Here is a 16,200-nt window from a genome sequence, read left to right on the forward strand (position 1 = left end):
AAAGGTGATCCTTAGAACGCGAAGAACACAGACCAACAAAGTGCCTCCTATTATCAAGCATGAAAAGAACTTTTATTGAAACACTACAATCATCGTGGCATCGTCGCGTAAAAGATTACTTTTACTCAGGCTATTTAATCAGATTATATCGTTATAAGCACTGCATCAACTGAAACCAGCAGTTATTCTAGATTTATTAGGTTTTGCCGGTAGGACAAGAATTCTCCTTCATAAAATACGTTCTCAAAGAGATAATAAAAAGAAGCAGATTAAAATAAGCTATGGATGTTCATAATCCCTGTTAGATCTGCCAGCACAGCAAGGACTATCTTTAATTTCCCATATGCGCCGAGACAAAAAACATAGTATTTTCTTTAGATGTGGAGCACAATCAGAAGATCTACCAGTAAAACTGAAAGAAACCTATCATCTAGATGACTGCACACAGCATTGTGCTTAACGAGAAGTTAAAAATGTATGAGGTAGGAATAGAAAGAAAGTTCATAAGAAAATCCTTAATATACACATTGTGGGTTTTGGTTAATTTATGCCGATATTTAGAAAAATGATGAAGGAGGTAAACAGCACCAACTTTTTAAAAAAGAAAAACGGTTTTTCCAAAATAGGTTGGCTTAAGAAAAAATAGTATATTCTATAGATTGGTTAGGAACTTCTAAATTATTTGTTACATTCAATCTTAAGAATTCCCGTTCTTTGTAAATACTGTAGTCCCCGCAGGTACGCTTGAGGAAGTGGTAGAAGATATTGCGAAACTAGGGATAGCAAGAATCTCTCTAAAAGAGAGGGCCTAGAGAATATATACCAAGAATGCCAGAGTAGAACATCAAATAAATAAATGTATACATAAATTAATGTAGAGACACAATATATTTTATTTATCGAACACTTACACCCTTACAGGGCCCTGGCTTCCTCGGTTATTTTATCTAGCCGTTACCAAAACCTGACAGGGAAGGGATTACCGTGGTGGTAGTGACCTGGTCTCGCTCAGGGAGGTTCAACTTCGAGTTAAGCTGACTACTCATAGATATACTCTTCTCAGAGCCACCTTACAACTAATTATCCTTTAACGCGCCAGTGCTGCCATGATGGTAATCTGGCTAGAGGCCGGGAACCATTGAAAAGGCTCTAACACCAACGGCCTGAGATATTTACTAGTCGAAAAGACATGGAAAAACTGGAAATAAACGGAGCGATAGTTAGTCTTCCTCGATGGTTTTGTAAGTGTGAAGGGGTGGAACAATTAAACCAGTGATGAGGGAGGCACACCGTACTGAATTCTGCATTTTTTTTTTTTTAAATATAAAATCGAAATCCATATTCACGGCTAAAGGGAGATTTAGCAGATTAACTCAATTTTTTCAGATAACTATTTGAAATTCGTGGAAAAATGGAAAATATAAGCTTTATTTATTCGTTAGCAACACATTTCCTGCTAGTAAAATAAGGGGACCACAATCTTTAAAACAAGAAAAGGAAAGTATTCGTACCGATATTTAAGCACAAACGCTTGCTCAACATTTTTAGAAATAAACGTTTAAAAATATATAGGAACAACAATTACAATGATTAAAGATCTGGAAGGTAACGGAACAGTATTAAGAAATACATTTATTTTCTACATATAAAAATACTAGTCAACAATTTATCCTAATCGAAGCTGAAATGTAAAACGCAAGAAGCAAAAAAAAAAAACATGGAAATGCGAAGATTTGTTTTTTACAGATTTTCATCTTTAATCTAAACTTAATTTATGATGAATAAAATGAAAATGAATAGGTTATAGTCGAACAAATATCTATTCATAAACTGACATCAAATACCTTTAAGATTTAAGAATAAAGAAACTTATTCACCTGCATCGCTTGGAAAAAGAATGTCCTCTCTTCGCAGATCATCATCACTCTCACAAAAATCGTCATAATGTCTCCTTCGCAAATCATCAGCTGAGGCATTAGAGGGAGCAGTAGAGACTAAGCTGTTAGGTGTAGCCATATTATGTAGAGGAGAAGCAGGATTTGATGTTCTAAGATAACCACTCATTGTGTCTGCTGGGGGCTGATGCCAGTGGTGCATCTGTCCATTGTTTAGTGGATAACCATTGTTGGCAACCACCAATTCTGCATGTTGCTGGGAGGATTCTTCTGAGTACTCTAGTTCTTCCCACCAAGGAGGAAGAAGCAGTCGAATATCCGCTCGTTTTACACGCATTTCTTTACCCTGATTTAAAAGTCGAACAACAAATAGAACTGGAGAATTTATTTTTACTACCTCTCCTTCTAGATAGACTCTTTGTGGGGCTGGTTGTTGCTGTTCGGTAGCTACTCTGACGCAAACGCGTGCCCCTTCACTGACTTGACCAGCTGAAGGGCTGGCATCAGATATTATGTCATATTTGCCCGAATTTAATACGTCAGTGAAAATTACCAAATTACCTTGAAAATGGTCAAGTTCTACCCAAACTTCCCCGTTTGGACCTGCCTGTCTTATTACTCCAGGTAAATATGCGTGATCTTGTTTAGCGAGAACATGATTGTCAACCCATTCCTTCAAATCTATATCTGTTGACCGCAAATTGAGATCTTGAGAATTTGACCGATGGTTATCATCCCCTAGGCAAACAACGTCCATTTCCTTAATTTGTTCAGCATAGGACCCAGATGCACGTTCGATTTCAGCTCTATTATTCTTCTGCGCATTAGAGAGGCACGAATAATCCACTGCAGTAATCTGAGGGGGTACTACTACTGTCGCAGAAACTACTGGTTTGTCGTAATCATCTTCGGACGGAATGAATTTTCGCTTTTTTGGTAACTTTTTGGCACTGATAATCGTGGATTCTGTGTTTGCCTCAATATTATTTACAGAATTATTATTGCTGGCCATGATTATGTTAGACTGCCTGTTGTTAATTTCCACATTCACAACTCCTCCACCACCGCAGCTCTCCCCTTCATAACCACTGTAGTCCTTTATCTCTCTCTTCTCGAGCATTGCCATACACGATAACATTACACTTTTAACTGGAGTTCATAATTTATTTAGTAGCACTAAACATCGAATTATGTCCTCAATGAAGTTCGGAGTGTGTTAAAAATGTGTTTCAGTTGATGTAAATATAAAGCGTAATTTATCAACCATATTCCATAGTCACTTAGTCTAAAACTGAGTAAATTGCACATCTAAGGAAACTAAACTGCTATCTGAAGTTTGAATTAGGTTTCTACGCTACAAAAGCTTGTAATAATTTTTCTTATTACTGCTAGTTCAGTGAAAATGTCTTTCATTCTTGGTATACGATTAAATATAAGATAATTTATAGAAAAAAGTGTCCATGAAACTGTTGGAAGTAAATCAGCATAAAGAGCCATACACCTAATCAAAGAAAATATGAATTGAACTATCTCCAAATAATTGCGCACATAATAAGTAAAATAAAATACAATGATAAACACACACACTTGTTTTCTAACTGACAGGCACTGTACAGAGCAACAAACCATTTAAGGTGCAATTAAGGTTATAAAATGTAACTGAAAGAAAAGTGCCCAAGAGTTACGAATCATAAAATAACAAACAAACGAAAAATATTATAGAATAATACAAATAACTGAATACAAATAAATTTAAAAAACGTACCTTAAACTTATTAAAAGATATCAAAGAAAAAATATTTTGCTAAATGATACAATATATAACTGAAAATACAGCAAAAATTAAAACCACTATTCTCACTAAGAAAATATTTATTGTAAAAACACTAACTATAGAAATGTTAGGACGAATGATATACAATAAAAAATATTGACATCTCCTCTGGGCACTTACAACCATAACATCTTTTTCCCTTCCTCCCCACTTCACCTTCAATTCATTTCACAGAGTATACTGAATGGACAAGAACCTCGCTTTTCATTGGACACTAAAACTCACCGTACGTCAACTACACAAACCCAGCAATATTATTGGACATTAGCATTGCTCTTCCATCATCTACCTACTATACACAAACGAGTAGCCATAGGTGTCTAGATAACTATTTGTATCAGCGTAGTATTAAACCTACGTTTGTAATTATATCTTTAAAAAAATACCTAGACTTTAGGAAAAAAATTAAAAAAAATTTGTGCTGAAATAATTTGTTTCTTTTTTCATATTTCATAACTTAAGTAAATAGCTGTGGCAATTGGTGTTGATGTGTTGACTATGACTGTTGTCGTAGCTTATTATTTTCACTTGTGAATTGTTGCTCGTAAGCTAGTGGAGTTGTTTCGTGATGACTAGCTAGCTAGCAATGGATACATTTTCATGTTTTAAGCAGTTTTAACAGTAAAAATAATTAATTAGAAAGTGACATTTCAGTTTTTGAGAATGTTTTAGTGTACTGTTTGTTTATACGCAATAACACGCTCTAAAATGTTCCAAGGTGATTATTTTACTTTAATTGACCAAGGATCAAGTAAACAATATTTTTAAACTAAAACTTCACTAAATCAAATCATTTTTGTAATAAACTAAATAATTTTTATTTGTAGGTACAGGATTTGCAGCAGCTTCCACGAGTTCCCCCTTTGGCCAAACAGCATTTGGAAAACCTGCTACTACTGGCTTCAACCCTCCAGTTTTCGGTTCAAATACAGGTACATCACTTTTTGGAGGTGCCACGACACAGCAATCTGGACTTTTTGGTGGCAGTACGGCTACACCAGCCTTTGGTCAAGCACAAACCACGCAACCGACTTTCGGCAGTAAGTTTCAAAAATATTCCATTATTTTCGATGGGGCTTAATTTTTTACCAGTATGAAAGAAAAGTAAATTTAGCCTAAATAATTTTTATGCCTAAGAATCCACTCTAATGAAAGAGAAGAATGTTAGGCGCTGCAAGTGTAAAAGTAAAAACTAAAATCCGTTTTTATTGATAAATGAAACCGTTAATAATATAAATGTAGCTTAAATTTTATTCATAATGCAGCACTTGAAACGGTTGTATGAAAGCAAACAGTTGTCTATATTTCTTAAACTATTAAAGCTACAGCAATTTCAATAAACTCATTAGAAAGAAGGTTAAATTTCCTTTTAAATAAGCTAATTTATATTCCAAAATAATAATATCAAGTATTTCATTTGGTGGCCCAAACATAAGAAATAGCGTGTTTCTCATTTTTCCAAATACTTTTGACTTCATTTTTCTCAAAAATATTATATAAGATTAAAACGTCCACTACTCACAAAAAACATCTACATACAAACACATTTCGAAAGGTATATCATGTATAGTGGTTATTTTAAAAATTGATGCAGAAATCTCTGATTAATTGCAAAAAAGTAGGCCTCAAAACAGCGTCGGCATTATGAAAGGAATTCACCTACCATAAGAATATAATTGTTCAGAATCGGAGATATAGATAATTTGTTTATTATTTATTCAATGATTTCTAACAAATTAAGCCAAAATTCATTATTTGCAATTTTATCATATAAGTAAAAACACGCTGAATGCTTATGTAAAAGTTGAGAGTGACCTGTTGCAAGTTAGCTATATTTTTTAAAAAAATTTTCTCATTGATCGCTGAACTATTTGCGATGGCTGCCCACCCTCTCACAATAAGTTCTCGATGTTTTTTAATTAGGATAATTATGCCAATTTGTTCAGTTAATCTTAAATCAAGTCGTCTTTAATATGGCTCACTTATTGTTTTGATTCAAGTAATGTGAGTTTAATTTATAATAGTCTTGCCCAGATAGTTTGTTGCATTTTTTATTTGAATATCCACTCTTTCAAATAAATAAAAAATTCTACTTAGAGTTCATTATTCATTCATTAATGTTCAGCAACATTTTTCTGTAACTGATAAATATTTTCACTATCACTTCCTCTGTGACAAATTTGTCAATGCAATGTACATTACATTACAAGTGTGCCTATAAGAATGAAAGCATTTATACTTTCAGAAAGGTAGTAACTTTGTAGTTTCTCTGTACATTATACATATTTTAATTACATAGTCAAATTCCAAAAGTACATGTTTAATTTTCATTTGTATTCATATATTTTCAACTTACTCAGTTTGCTTCCTTCTGTATTTATTACGCATCGGCAACTCTCAACTTTAGTTCAGGATTTTATTCTGAGTTTCTAATTTAATATATAACTACTTAATAATTAATATTAGAAAAATATAATAAAAATTAATTTTCGTATTATTCAGGATTCACGTTTTAGTATTAACTAATTTTAAACCATAAGTGTAATCGACCTTTGCATCTACGCACCTGAATTGTCGGCGTGAATCACCATGTGCAGTTAACGAATGTTAAGTCATTTCTTAATTAATGATCGATTTTTTCCTCTAGAACAATTTGCTTTGCAGATCTCCTAAGTAAAGCGAAAAACATAATTTTTTTTTGTTATCATTGATACTTTTTTTTTATTTTTGCACTGATTATGATTTAGTATTACTTTTTCTATTTTTTCGTTGAATATTTTTATTTCAAATAAAAGTTTTGCAAGAAAAAAAAGAGGAACTGATCAATAGTTTTAAATTCTTTATAAATTTTACGGAACCTTAATTTTTGTGATGTCGTGTTTGAATTACTTGAGCATTAACCGTGTGAGATTTATTTTTTGCTTTTGGAAGTAAACGAGCTTTTACATTTTAGGTGGTCTACATTTTACAATCTTTTCTTGCTTTTTCTGAAGAAGGAATCAAAAGTACCTAAAATGTCGAACCAATAAATTTTCTTCTAATTGAAGTGGATCAAAAACATTTTTTAAAAGAAAATTTATTGGTTCGACATTTTTTTTTTTTTTTGAAGTGGATCAAAAACATTTTTTGTCTCCACATATTGTTATCTACTAATCACTTTTTTAGTAGAACAAACGATGAAGTTCCGGCTAAAGAAGCAACCACCTAATGCCACAACATTTTTCTCAACATTGAAGTCGATTATCCTAAATAAGCTCTCCATTTACACGGTAAAAGATGTAGAACCGACTTGTGAGAGCTTGGTAAAAGCAAAGTGAAATTGATCACTTTCTCCTTTAGGGCGACCACTAAAGTAGAATTCGCCTAGAATGAGAAATAGATTTAAGTAACAGCTAAGGAATCCATTAACCAGCCTTAATCACTGTTCCATGTAGTTCTTGTAGAATCCGTTTAATTTCTTAGATAAATTTTTCCTTAAAAAAAAATTCAAACATTAATTAGTGTTGTAACAGTTAAGACATCAGTTAATGTGGTTTTCGAGAACCTGGCTGATAAAAGGAAAATCGATTGAATAACATTGGCTTTCCCCGATGAAATATTTGACATTCTTTTTAGCTTATAACCGATACGATGTATGAAATTGTACTATTGGCGATTTTTGTTTTTAATATGCTGATCAAGTTTAGATACGCGTAAACACATTCAGACCTTTTAGTATAGTGAATTTATGTTATTTTTGATGAAAACTCAAAATTAGCTTGTATGCTCGAGCGAAATACTTCCTCTTATGAGGAGCAAGAAAAGTAAGAAGATTAATAAATTACTAAGGTACTAAGAAAGAAAATAGCAAGGTAAATTATAACCTAAAGTTTTTGCTAAAAATAAAATATATATTTTATAAAAATTAATATTGATGGGGATCATTTTCATTAATGGGTCATTCCATGTCAAATCAACACAAAAAAAGACCATTTTTGACCTCACCATCTCGGATTTTCTTGAAATTTGGCACATGTGTACTATTGGTGTTGACTTGGAAAAATGTGAAATTTTACTGCGATATGTCAACTGGTTTATGAGTTACAGGGCTGTAATGTTGCCATAAATGGGCTGAAAAAAAGGGAACACCGTGTTTTTGAATTACTGTACTTTGCTTTCCTAATTAATTGAGCTACAGACTTGAGATTGGTGTCATTTTATAGCATATATAAAAGCCCTTTCCTGTGATATGCAACACCATATGGGTTAGGATAAATAAAGTTGGTTAAATTTAAAAGTTTGCAACGACCCTATGAAAATCAAATCCAAACTTCACTACAACTTTTTGAGTGGGCAGTAGAAAACATCACCAACATAGACTTTGCATATTCCACCCAGGAAGACTATGCTGAATCTGAGTGTTTTTTAAAAAATCGGTTTGCTCAAGCATTGGCTATTAAAGGAACACAGCAATACCATGCTTTCATTCCCAGAAGTAAATCCAAAATATTGGTTAAAAACTTATCTATGAACTCAGAAGCTAGCGAAATGGAAGTTTCAAAATTCCCTGATAAACTAAAATTAGCCGACATATCAGGTTATATAAGTGTAGTCTATAAAGAAGCTGGTGGCTTGGATGTTTTAGAGAAAAATGAAGAACTTCATGAAGTAAAAGTAACTTTTCTTCATCCGGCTGGACCCTCTAAATCATCTGGTACCCAAGAAATGCTGATATTCTTTGGGTCTCAGTACTGGATGTTTTGATAAAAATTGATCCTGTGACTCTGACTGGAAGAACTTGCATATGTCCTTCTAGAAAGTGATGCATGTCAAACAAATGAAGCCTTTTCAAGCTTAAAATAATAAAGAGATCCTACTACTTAACAGTATGTTTTACTTTGGACTTATTAGTGGAATTATTTTAGCATTATTGTATTAACTTGAATTCAGAGTTGAATTAATCGGATTGGAGCTTTAGTCTTAAATTTTTTTAACAATGAAGCCATTGTCGTCCCAAATTAATATTTTGCCCAGTGATTCATAACACTACTAGCTATTCATGGAATTAATTTTAAAATATGTACTTTTTAAAAAATTTAAATTTAACAAACTTTATTTATCCTAAACCATATGATGTCGCATGTCTCAGGAAAGGGCATTAAATATGCTATAAAATGTCACCAATCCCAAGTCTGTAGCTCAATAAGGAAAGCTTCCACAGTAATTCAAAAACGCGGGGTTCCCTGTTTTTCAGCCCATTTTTGGCAACTTTACAACCCTGTAACTCATAAACCAGTTGACATATCACAGTAAAATTTCATTTTTTCCAAGTCTATACCAATAGTACACATGTGCCAAATTTCAAGAAAATCCGAGTTGGTGAGGTTCGGACCCCGTGTTGATTTGACATGGAATGCCAAATTTCAAGAAAATCCAAGATGGTGAGGTTCAGACCCCGTGTTAATTTGATATGAAATGACCTAATATAAATAATTCTCTCATTCTAGTACTCCAACTATTATTTCCTCTTTCAGCAGGTTTCACTTCAACTTCGGCCGGTAGTACAACAGGCTTATTTGGAGGACAAGCTAGCACTGCCAATACTGGCGGCCTTTTCGGTTCCAATACTACATCCGCATTTGGTCAAGCAAAACCTAATGCATTTGGAGCTTTTGGAACTTCGGGTGTTGGGCAAACTGCCACACCAACACCTCAACCGGGAACCAGTTCGCTTTTTGGGCAGCCTCAGACTCAGTCTGCTTCTGGTCTGTTTGGTGCAAATACAGGTGAATTTATCAATCAATAAAGTATTTAATTTTTTTTTTTTTTTATTTTAAGTGAATTAGCAATCTTCTACTTCTATGTGAAACAGGTATATAAAGCTGAGGATAAATTTGTTTTTTCTACAAACCGTAGTGTTACCAGATTTCTCACTCTCCAAAAAAATCGCTCACATTTCCTAAGAAATTCATGAGTGAAGAAAGAGTCAGACGTCTGAGAATAGTCATTATTTGTTTGTAACCACTGTAGACTAATCCAATAATAATAAATAATAAATTAGGTATTATCTTCTTCTTCTTCTTCTTCTTCTTCTTCTTCTTCTTCTTCTTCTTCTTCTTCTTCTTCTTCTTCTTCTTCTTCTTCTTCTTCTTCTTCTTCTTCTTCTTCTTCTTCTTCTTCTTCTTCTTCTTCTTCTTCTTCTTCTTCTTCTTCTTCTTCTTCTTGGGTTATAGGCAGTCAGAGGCGCAAAATTTCTGACTGCCTATAACCCCTTAAGCTTAGTTAAAAGGGAAGAGATTAGCTATGTGGTTAGCATATTGGATTCTCACGCGGAGGACCTTGGTTCGAATTCAGCTGTTGACCCTTAGATTTTCTCTTTCTAGAAGCTTCTTACAACTCACTGTCGAGTGATGGACGTGTTATCTGTAATAAGAGAACACTGTCCAGATGTCGGCCGTGCACTGAAAAAAGCTCCGGGAGCCAATAACCTCAGATGTTGAAGCGCCTTAAGTGACTTTAAAAAAAAAAAATGGCTTATTTTTTCGTAGTATCCTTCTGAATAGAAGATACTATTGGATTCGATTGGATGTCTAACAAACATCTAAGTCTTTTTGTTTAACTTGTACTGTGTATTTACTTAGGTTTTGGTGCTGGAGGTACAACAGTCAAATTTACCCCTGTAACTGGCACGGATACTATGGTAAAAAATGGAACTACATCAAGTATAAATACTAGACATCATTGTATTACGTGTATGAAAGAATATGAAACCAAATCGCTTGAAGAACTTCGTCTTGAAGATTACGCAGCAAATAGGAAAGGGCCAAGACAGGTATAGTTATGATACTATACTTAATGTTTTAATTCGATTGGATTTTTGCCGTTGAAGCTTGTAAATTTCAAATTTTTCTGATTTATTGCCAGTCTTCTGTTAAATGCATCATTTATTTCAAAAACATTTCTTTATTCCGTAGATTGACGATGCAGACAGCATCACAAAACAGAAGACTGTTTAGGAAAATTTTAATTTTGCTAACAGTAAACTTCAACGGCCAATTGACCCTAAAGTTATTCATTACAGATAGATTAATGCATTTTTTTTCAGGCGCCCCTTTTACTCATCTACCTGTTACGTAGGGAGGCTTCTTTCAAACATATTTAATTAAATATTTAAAATTTCGAGAATGCGGTCTAGTGCAAATATCGTATAGTTTATTGGTGAAATTCAAAATTAAGGTTGAAGTAAAGTAAAATTGCGTCGTGTCAGAAGATTTTTTTCGTTTATTTGAATGAGTTTTGGAAAGACTGTGGATGTTTGGGAAAATAAGGTTCCTTTAAACGATGATGTAGTTTTGTAAAGGTGTAAAGATTAATTCTCTGGTGAAATACTAGGCATTTTGGAATTTAAAAAGTAACAGATAATACAAATTAATAGTATTTAGCATGAAGGAAAGTAGATTAGAGTGGAAAGTGATGGTACGGCGAAGTGGTTTGAATTATAATTCAGCACAAATGCGTGTAAATAAACACTCATATCCACCTTGACTTAACACAAACATGGAGAATCATGTGCTTGGAGAAAATGGGATTTAACTGCATACATAGGAGTATTGTTGATTATTTGGAATTACCACACACATCTGATCAATTTCGGTATACGGCTATAAAAAATTTCGGTAATCCCGTTTGGGGATGGAGAGACAACATACTGTATGTTTTTGTTTTGTATGTTGAACTAGGTAACTGAATATTTGAAAAAAATTCTTACAAATAGACATGAACATTGTGTTTTAAAAATACAATCTTATTATTTATAAATACAATACACTGCAATGGACCGTCTGCCAAGCATTTACCTGCATTAAAGATCATTAACATTTTTCATAAAGTAGACCCTTACTACCTTAATAATTTAATTACCTAAAAGACACAATAAACCGACTTCTTTTATTAATTTCTGTTTATGTAAATTTGCTTGGAAAGCACTATTAATTAAAAAAATCGAGCGTTTTTTTTTTATTACTGTTTCTGACCGTTACAGATATTAATCATTATCACTGAATAATTGTATTAATACTGATTTATTGTAGCTGTATATTACAATAGATAATTATATTTTAAAATATTATAATTAGATATTTACAGGATGTAGCAATAATTTGTTCTAAATACTTTATTTGGATTATGCATTTTAATTCACAAAATATCAAGGAATTTTTTGTTTGTAATTTAGGAGTTTACTTATATTCATTTATTTCATGTTACTACATTGCACTCAACCCGACTAACGGTATTTTAACAAATGTATGTTTTTTGTTTATATCGGTTCCTTTATCGTATATCGTTTCACAATACATAGCGAGGGTTGAAAATACTAGCTAAGTAGTTTGTTATATTTTATTTAAATCTTCTTTATTTTCGTTAAAAATTATCTATTCTGCTTAAATTCTAATTTCAAACAGTAAAAAACATACCCTACCTTAAATGTTTCAATTAATATATAATATATGTTTAGGTCCACAGTGCTGGTAAAATGCGCGATATTTTGTTAGTGACAATTTCCTCCCAGAATCAAAAAAATAAAATCGGTCGCTGTTATATTAAAACATATAATTACAGAGGCTTGTTACCTTCATATTGTGATTCTAGAGCCTTTATTTTTTATTAACAGATATTATTATTGTACCCTTAGTTTTTTTCGTTTCAACTCTCTGGAATTGGGGAAATGTATGAATATGCACACATACACATACCCATTAAGAACGAACCAGTTCTATATTTGAAACTCCCTTATTCAAAATTGTCTAATATAATTATGCTTTAGGGAACCCAGACAGGTACTGTATTTGGTACTACAGGACAGATGTCTTTGTTTGGAGCAAGCACATCAACTGCTGGTACTACATCAAACCTATTTGGATCTTCTGGAGAAAATAAATCACTTTTAGGAAGTACTACAAATACTGGTAAATATAATGGATTGCTTAATTAATATAATTTCATTTCTTAAGACTTGGTATAGACAAATTTTAACGTTTTCTTTACTCGTTTTTTCTTGTAACTCAATTTCTTATATTGATTATATAATAATTTAACAACAAAATATTTATATACAGGGTTTGGTACGTCTGGTGGTACTGTCTTTGGATCAACATCTACTAATCTATTTGGCAAACCTGCTGGCACGGCTACAGCATTTGGCGCTCCAGCTTCTACGACTGCTGGCACATTTGGTTTCAATACAACTGCTAACGCTAATCCGTTCGGAGCAAATGCAGCCCAGAAGCCATTTGGCAGTAAGTCAGATTCTTTTTAAATATCAGTGTATTAGAAGTAAAAAAAACTGAATCCTTAAAATAAAATTCTTAGAGTTTGGTAGTTGTCAGAACTAAGAACAACTCAGTGTTTATTGAAATTGCATGTAACAAAGCCAAAGTAAGTAAATCAAAGTTGGACGTCTATTTTTTCAAGCGGGTAGTTCTTCTGGCTAAAAATGTACTCAAATTAACACAACTTTAGCCTAGTCTGAGAGTCGAACTATTCTAGCATTGCGGATTCTGATCAGATTTTTCGAATGAGCTTAATTATCCTTTTTAAGATATTACGGATTTATTTCGTTTTATTTGAGAACCATTGGCGACTTAATAGAATAATGAAATTGATTAACTATTGATTAAGTTGATATTTTGGAATATGTGAAGTGCATAAACAAAACATTACTCATTTCTTTTACTAACATTTCATTCTACTTTTCTATACTAAATATTTTGGTGAGTTTTTTGGAAGCACAATTCCGTACAGCTTTATATCTAGCATTCAGCCTGCGTAATTTTTAATAAAAGCCTAGTACCTTTGCAGTAACTTTTTTGGTGTAAAGTTATGATTTAGCGAATCCAGTGTTTGAGACTAAGAAATTTTCTTATTAAAATGTAATTGAAAATAAAAGTAGAAATGCGTCCTTCATTCATTGATTAAAAGGCGTTATTTTACCGCAGTTGATTCTCAATTAACATTTACTCTCTTAAATAAAGTTCTTAAAACATTATTTGTTTAAGATTACGTTTTCTGCTTTTAGCTCCTGCTACAACAGGTCTTTTTGGTACACCTGCACAACAGACTACTGGTTTTGGTACAAATACTTCTGGTTTTGGATCTTTTGGAACTGCGCAAACTGTAAGTGTAATTATTATGTATAACAAAAATTGTAAGTTTTATATTTTTTTCTTCATAAGATGAAATGTGTGAACTTTTTTTTAAATATTCGTTTGCTAGTAATATTAGCAAAGTAAATCACTTCTGTTTATTAGAGCCTATTTGGTGAGCAAAAACCCGCATTTGGAATTGGTACCAACACAGGGTTTTCTTTATCACAGCCTTCATCCACATCCACAACATCACTTTTCGGAGGACAGAAACCCACCCTTGGTAGTAGTTTTGGTACTGGTGGATTTGGACAACCAGCTACTACCAGCACCGCTCCAACAGGTTTTGGTACACCATTTGGTCAACAACAACAGTCAGGTGGCCTTCTTGGAGCAGCAAGCGGTGGTTTAAAAACAACTTCTACTGGATTTTCTTTCGGACAACCCACAAACACCTTAGGGGGTAAATATTAAAAAGATCACATTGAGGGATATTAATTTCTGTTAACAAGATACTTAGTGTTACTTTTAAGCATAGATTGAAATTTGAACAAAAGTCAAAACGATTTCATGAAATAATACGAGTAATCGTATTAGCAAAGATGCTTTTTATTTACTCTTTATCTTCAGTTAGGTATGAATTGTATATTGTATTCCTTGATTTATAAAATAGATAAAAAATACTTCGTAAATGTATTTAAATTAGCGAATATTCGCAAAAATCAAATTTATCTGAGGTTTTTAAACAAATAACATAAAGCAATGAGACTTGTTTATTTTTATCTTTACAGGAACCAATTTAAACTTAGGAAGTGGAGGAACTTCGATTTTTGGCCAGCAGGCTCAAAAACCTGGAAGTTTATTTGGTTCAACAAATATGGGAGGTACAGGACTTTTTGGATCTAATAACATGAATACTTTCGGAACGAACACTATGTTTAACACTGGAAGCAGTACACTTGGTACTACAGGTACCACAGGTACTCTAGGCAGCGCTGGAGGTTTCGGCACTTTAGGATCTTTAGGTGGTGGTATGAATCAGGCAAACCAGTTGGGGTAAGATTTGATATGTAATTTGATTTGCATGTTAAATATAATATGTAATTCTATATATGAGCCGTTTATTTTGAAAGTGGGGCAAGTCCATTTTTGAAAAAAATTTAGATAATGGTAATTATAGATAAAACTTAGTATGATCTTTTTATCTGTAATCAATTTAGAGTAAAAAAAAAAATCGGGATCCTAATATTTGGGAGATGGAAGTTTTAGCTCTTAACAATATTGTGAATATGTTTAGTTTGAAAATGGTGCAAGTCCATCTTAGGTTGAAATTATTTAACCGTACAGCAAAATTTTAAACCGGTTGCTTTATGGTAAAGCAAATGTAATGGTATAACATCATGTCTTATCTATCTATCTTTGATATTGGTAATCGGTGATTGTACAATATTTCATAAAATTTATTATTATTTAATAATAATAAGTACATCTTAATTTTGTGTTTCGATAATAACACCAACATCGGGAAATTTTAGTACTATTGGATCTGTAAAACTGTAAATTGTACAACATTCGACTTATATTATCGGCTATCAAGTAAGTTGTGTTTTGTGCTCGGTTTACGAAAAAAGTTTATTTGAAATTATTAACGGATTGTGGTTTATTTTATAAAAAGAAAAAAATGGCTGAAACCGATTACATAGGTAATTATAACTCTGATGCATCTAAAAGTGAATTTGGTAGGTAACAAAAATAAAAATAAAATACTTTTCTGGGTAATAACGCCATTTCAATAAAATCCTCATTTGCAAGTAATTTTATTATTTTTATTATGTTTGTAGAAATAAGTCCCCATGAGAATCGGTAATAAAAGAAGAATCTTGGAATCAGAATCTGAATGCGAAGGCAATTCGGACCAAAATGATTTAAAAAAACAAATAAAAAGAAGAATAGTTGAACTATTGATTAGTATTTTGTTTTTATTGTTAAAAATACTGATACGACTGAAATATTATCCATTTAAATCAACGATTACAATAATTCATTAATTTTGAAAGTGAGGCAAGTCCATTTAGTTATAATAAATCTTTATTTTTCTTAGCCAGCACTATAAACACTATTGGATTATAAACTTATATCTAACACCACAAAATACAAAAATATGTCTATTAAAATTTACCAATATTTTTAAATTTATTGAACCGCAAAACCTTAAATATCTCGAAATAACAAAAAATAGACTCGCCCCACTTTCAAAATAAACGGCACATATATTTGCAAACTTTTTGATAGTTAAAGGTGTAAATTTTTCTTTTTTAAAAAAACACATTACTAATAATAAAGTTTACTA

General features: G+C 32.3%; 2 protein-coding genes across 13 annotated transcripts in view; one reads left to right on the top strand and one right to left on the bottom strand.

Annotated features, from left to right (window-relative positions):
• LOC141452643 (protein capicua homolog) overlaps positions 1-3,995 on the bottom strand; it is a 36,066-nt gene extending 32,071 nt beyond the window's left edge. For 3 of the 7 annotated variants that reach the window (XR_012457517.1, XR_012457516.1, XM_074124992.1), the window contains exon 1: positions 1,878-3,992. Coding sequence is in view for 5 of the 7 variants with exons in the window: in XM_074124992.1 (XP_073981093.1) it covers positions 1,878-3,033 (1,156 nt within the window). In the remaining 2 variants the exon portion in view is untranslated. Of the gene's footprint in view, positions 1-1,877 lie in introns of all 7 variants that reach the window. The other 4 variants (XM_074124997.1, XM_074124996.1, XM_074124993.1 and 1 more) reach the window with 3 other exon arrangements.
• A 180-nt stretch (positions 3,996-4,175) lies between these two features.
• Positions 4,176-16,200, top strand: part of LOC141452642 (nuclear pore complex protein Nup98-Nup96-like) — a 41,299-nt gene continuing 29,274 nt past the window's right edge. For 2 of the 6 annotated variants that reach the window (XM_074124987.1, XM_074124990.1), the window contains exons 1-9: positions 4,188-4,447; positions 4,557-4,769; positions 9,246-9,494; positions 10,350-10,540; positions 12,533-12,674; positions 12,825-13,004; positions 13,784-13,881; positions 14,016-14,313; positions 14,642-14,906. In XM_074124987.1, coding sequence (XP_073981088.1) covers positions 4,438-4,447; positions 4,557-4,769; positions 9,246-9,494; positions 10,350-10,540; positions 12,533-12,674; positions 12,825-13,004; positions 13,784-13,881; positions 14,016-14,313; positions 14,642-14,906 — 1,646 coding nt within the window. In that variant the 5' untranslated portion in view covers positions 4,188-4,437. Of the gene's footprint in view, positions 4,448-4,556; positions 4,770-9,242; positions 9,495-10,349; positions 10,541-12,532; positions 12,675-12,824; positions 13,005-13,783; positions 13,882-14,015; positions 14,314-14,641; positions 14,907-16,200 lie in introns of all 6 variants that reach the window. The other 4 variants (XM_074124986.1, XM_074124989.1, XM_074124991.1 and 1 more) reach the window with 3 other exon arrangements.

Source organism: Rhodnius prolixus, unplaced genomic scaffold (genome assembly GCF_049639745.1).
Source record: "Rhodnius prolixus isolate KJV_2025 unplaced genomic scaffold, Rpr scaffold_3, whole genome shotgun sequence".
NCBI lineage: Eukaryota > Metazoa > Arthropoda > Insecta > Hemiptera > Reduviidae > Rhodnius > Rhodnius prolixus.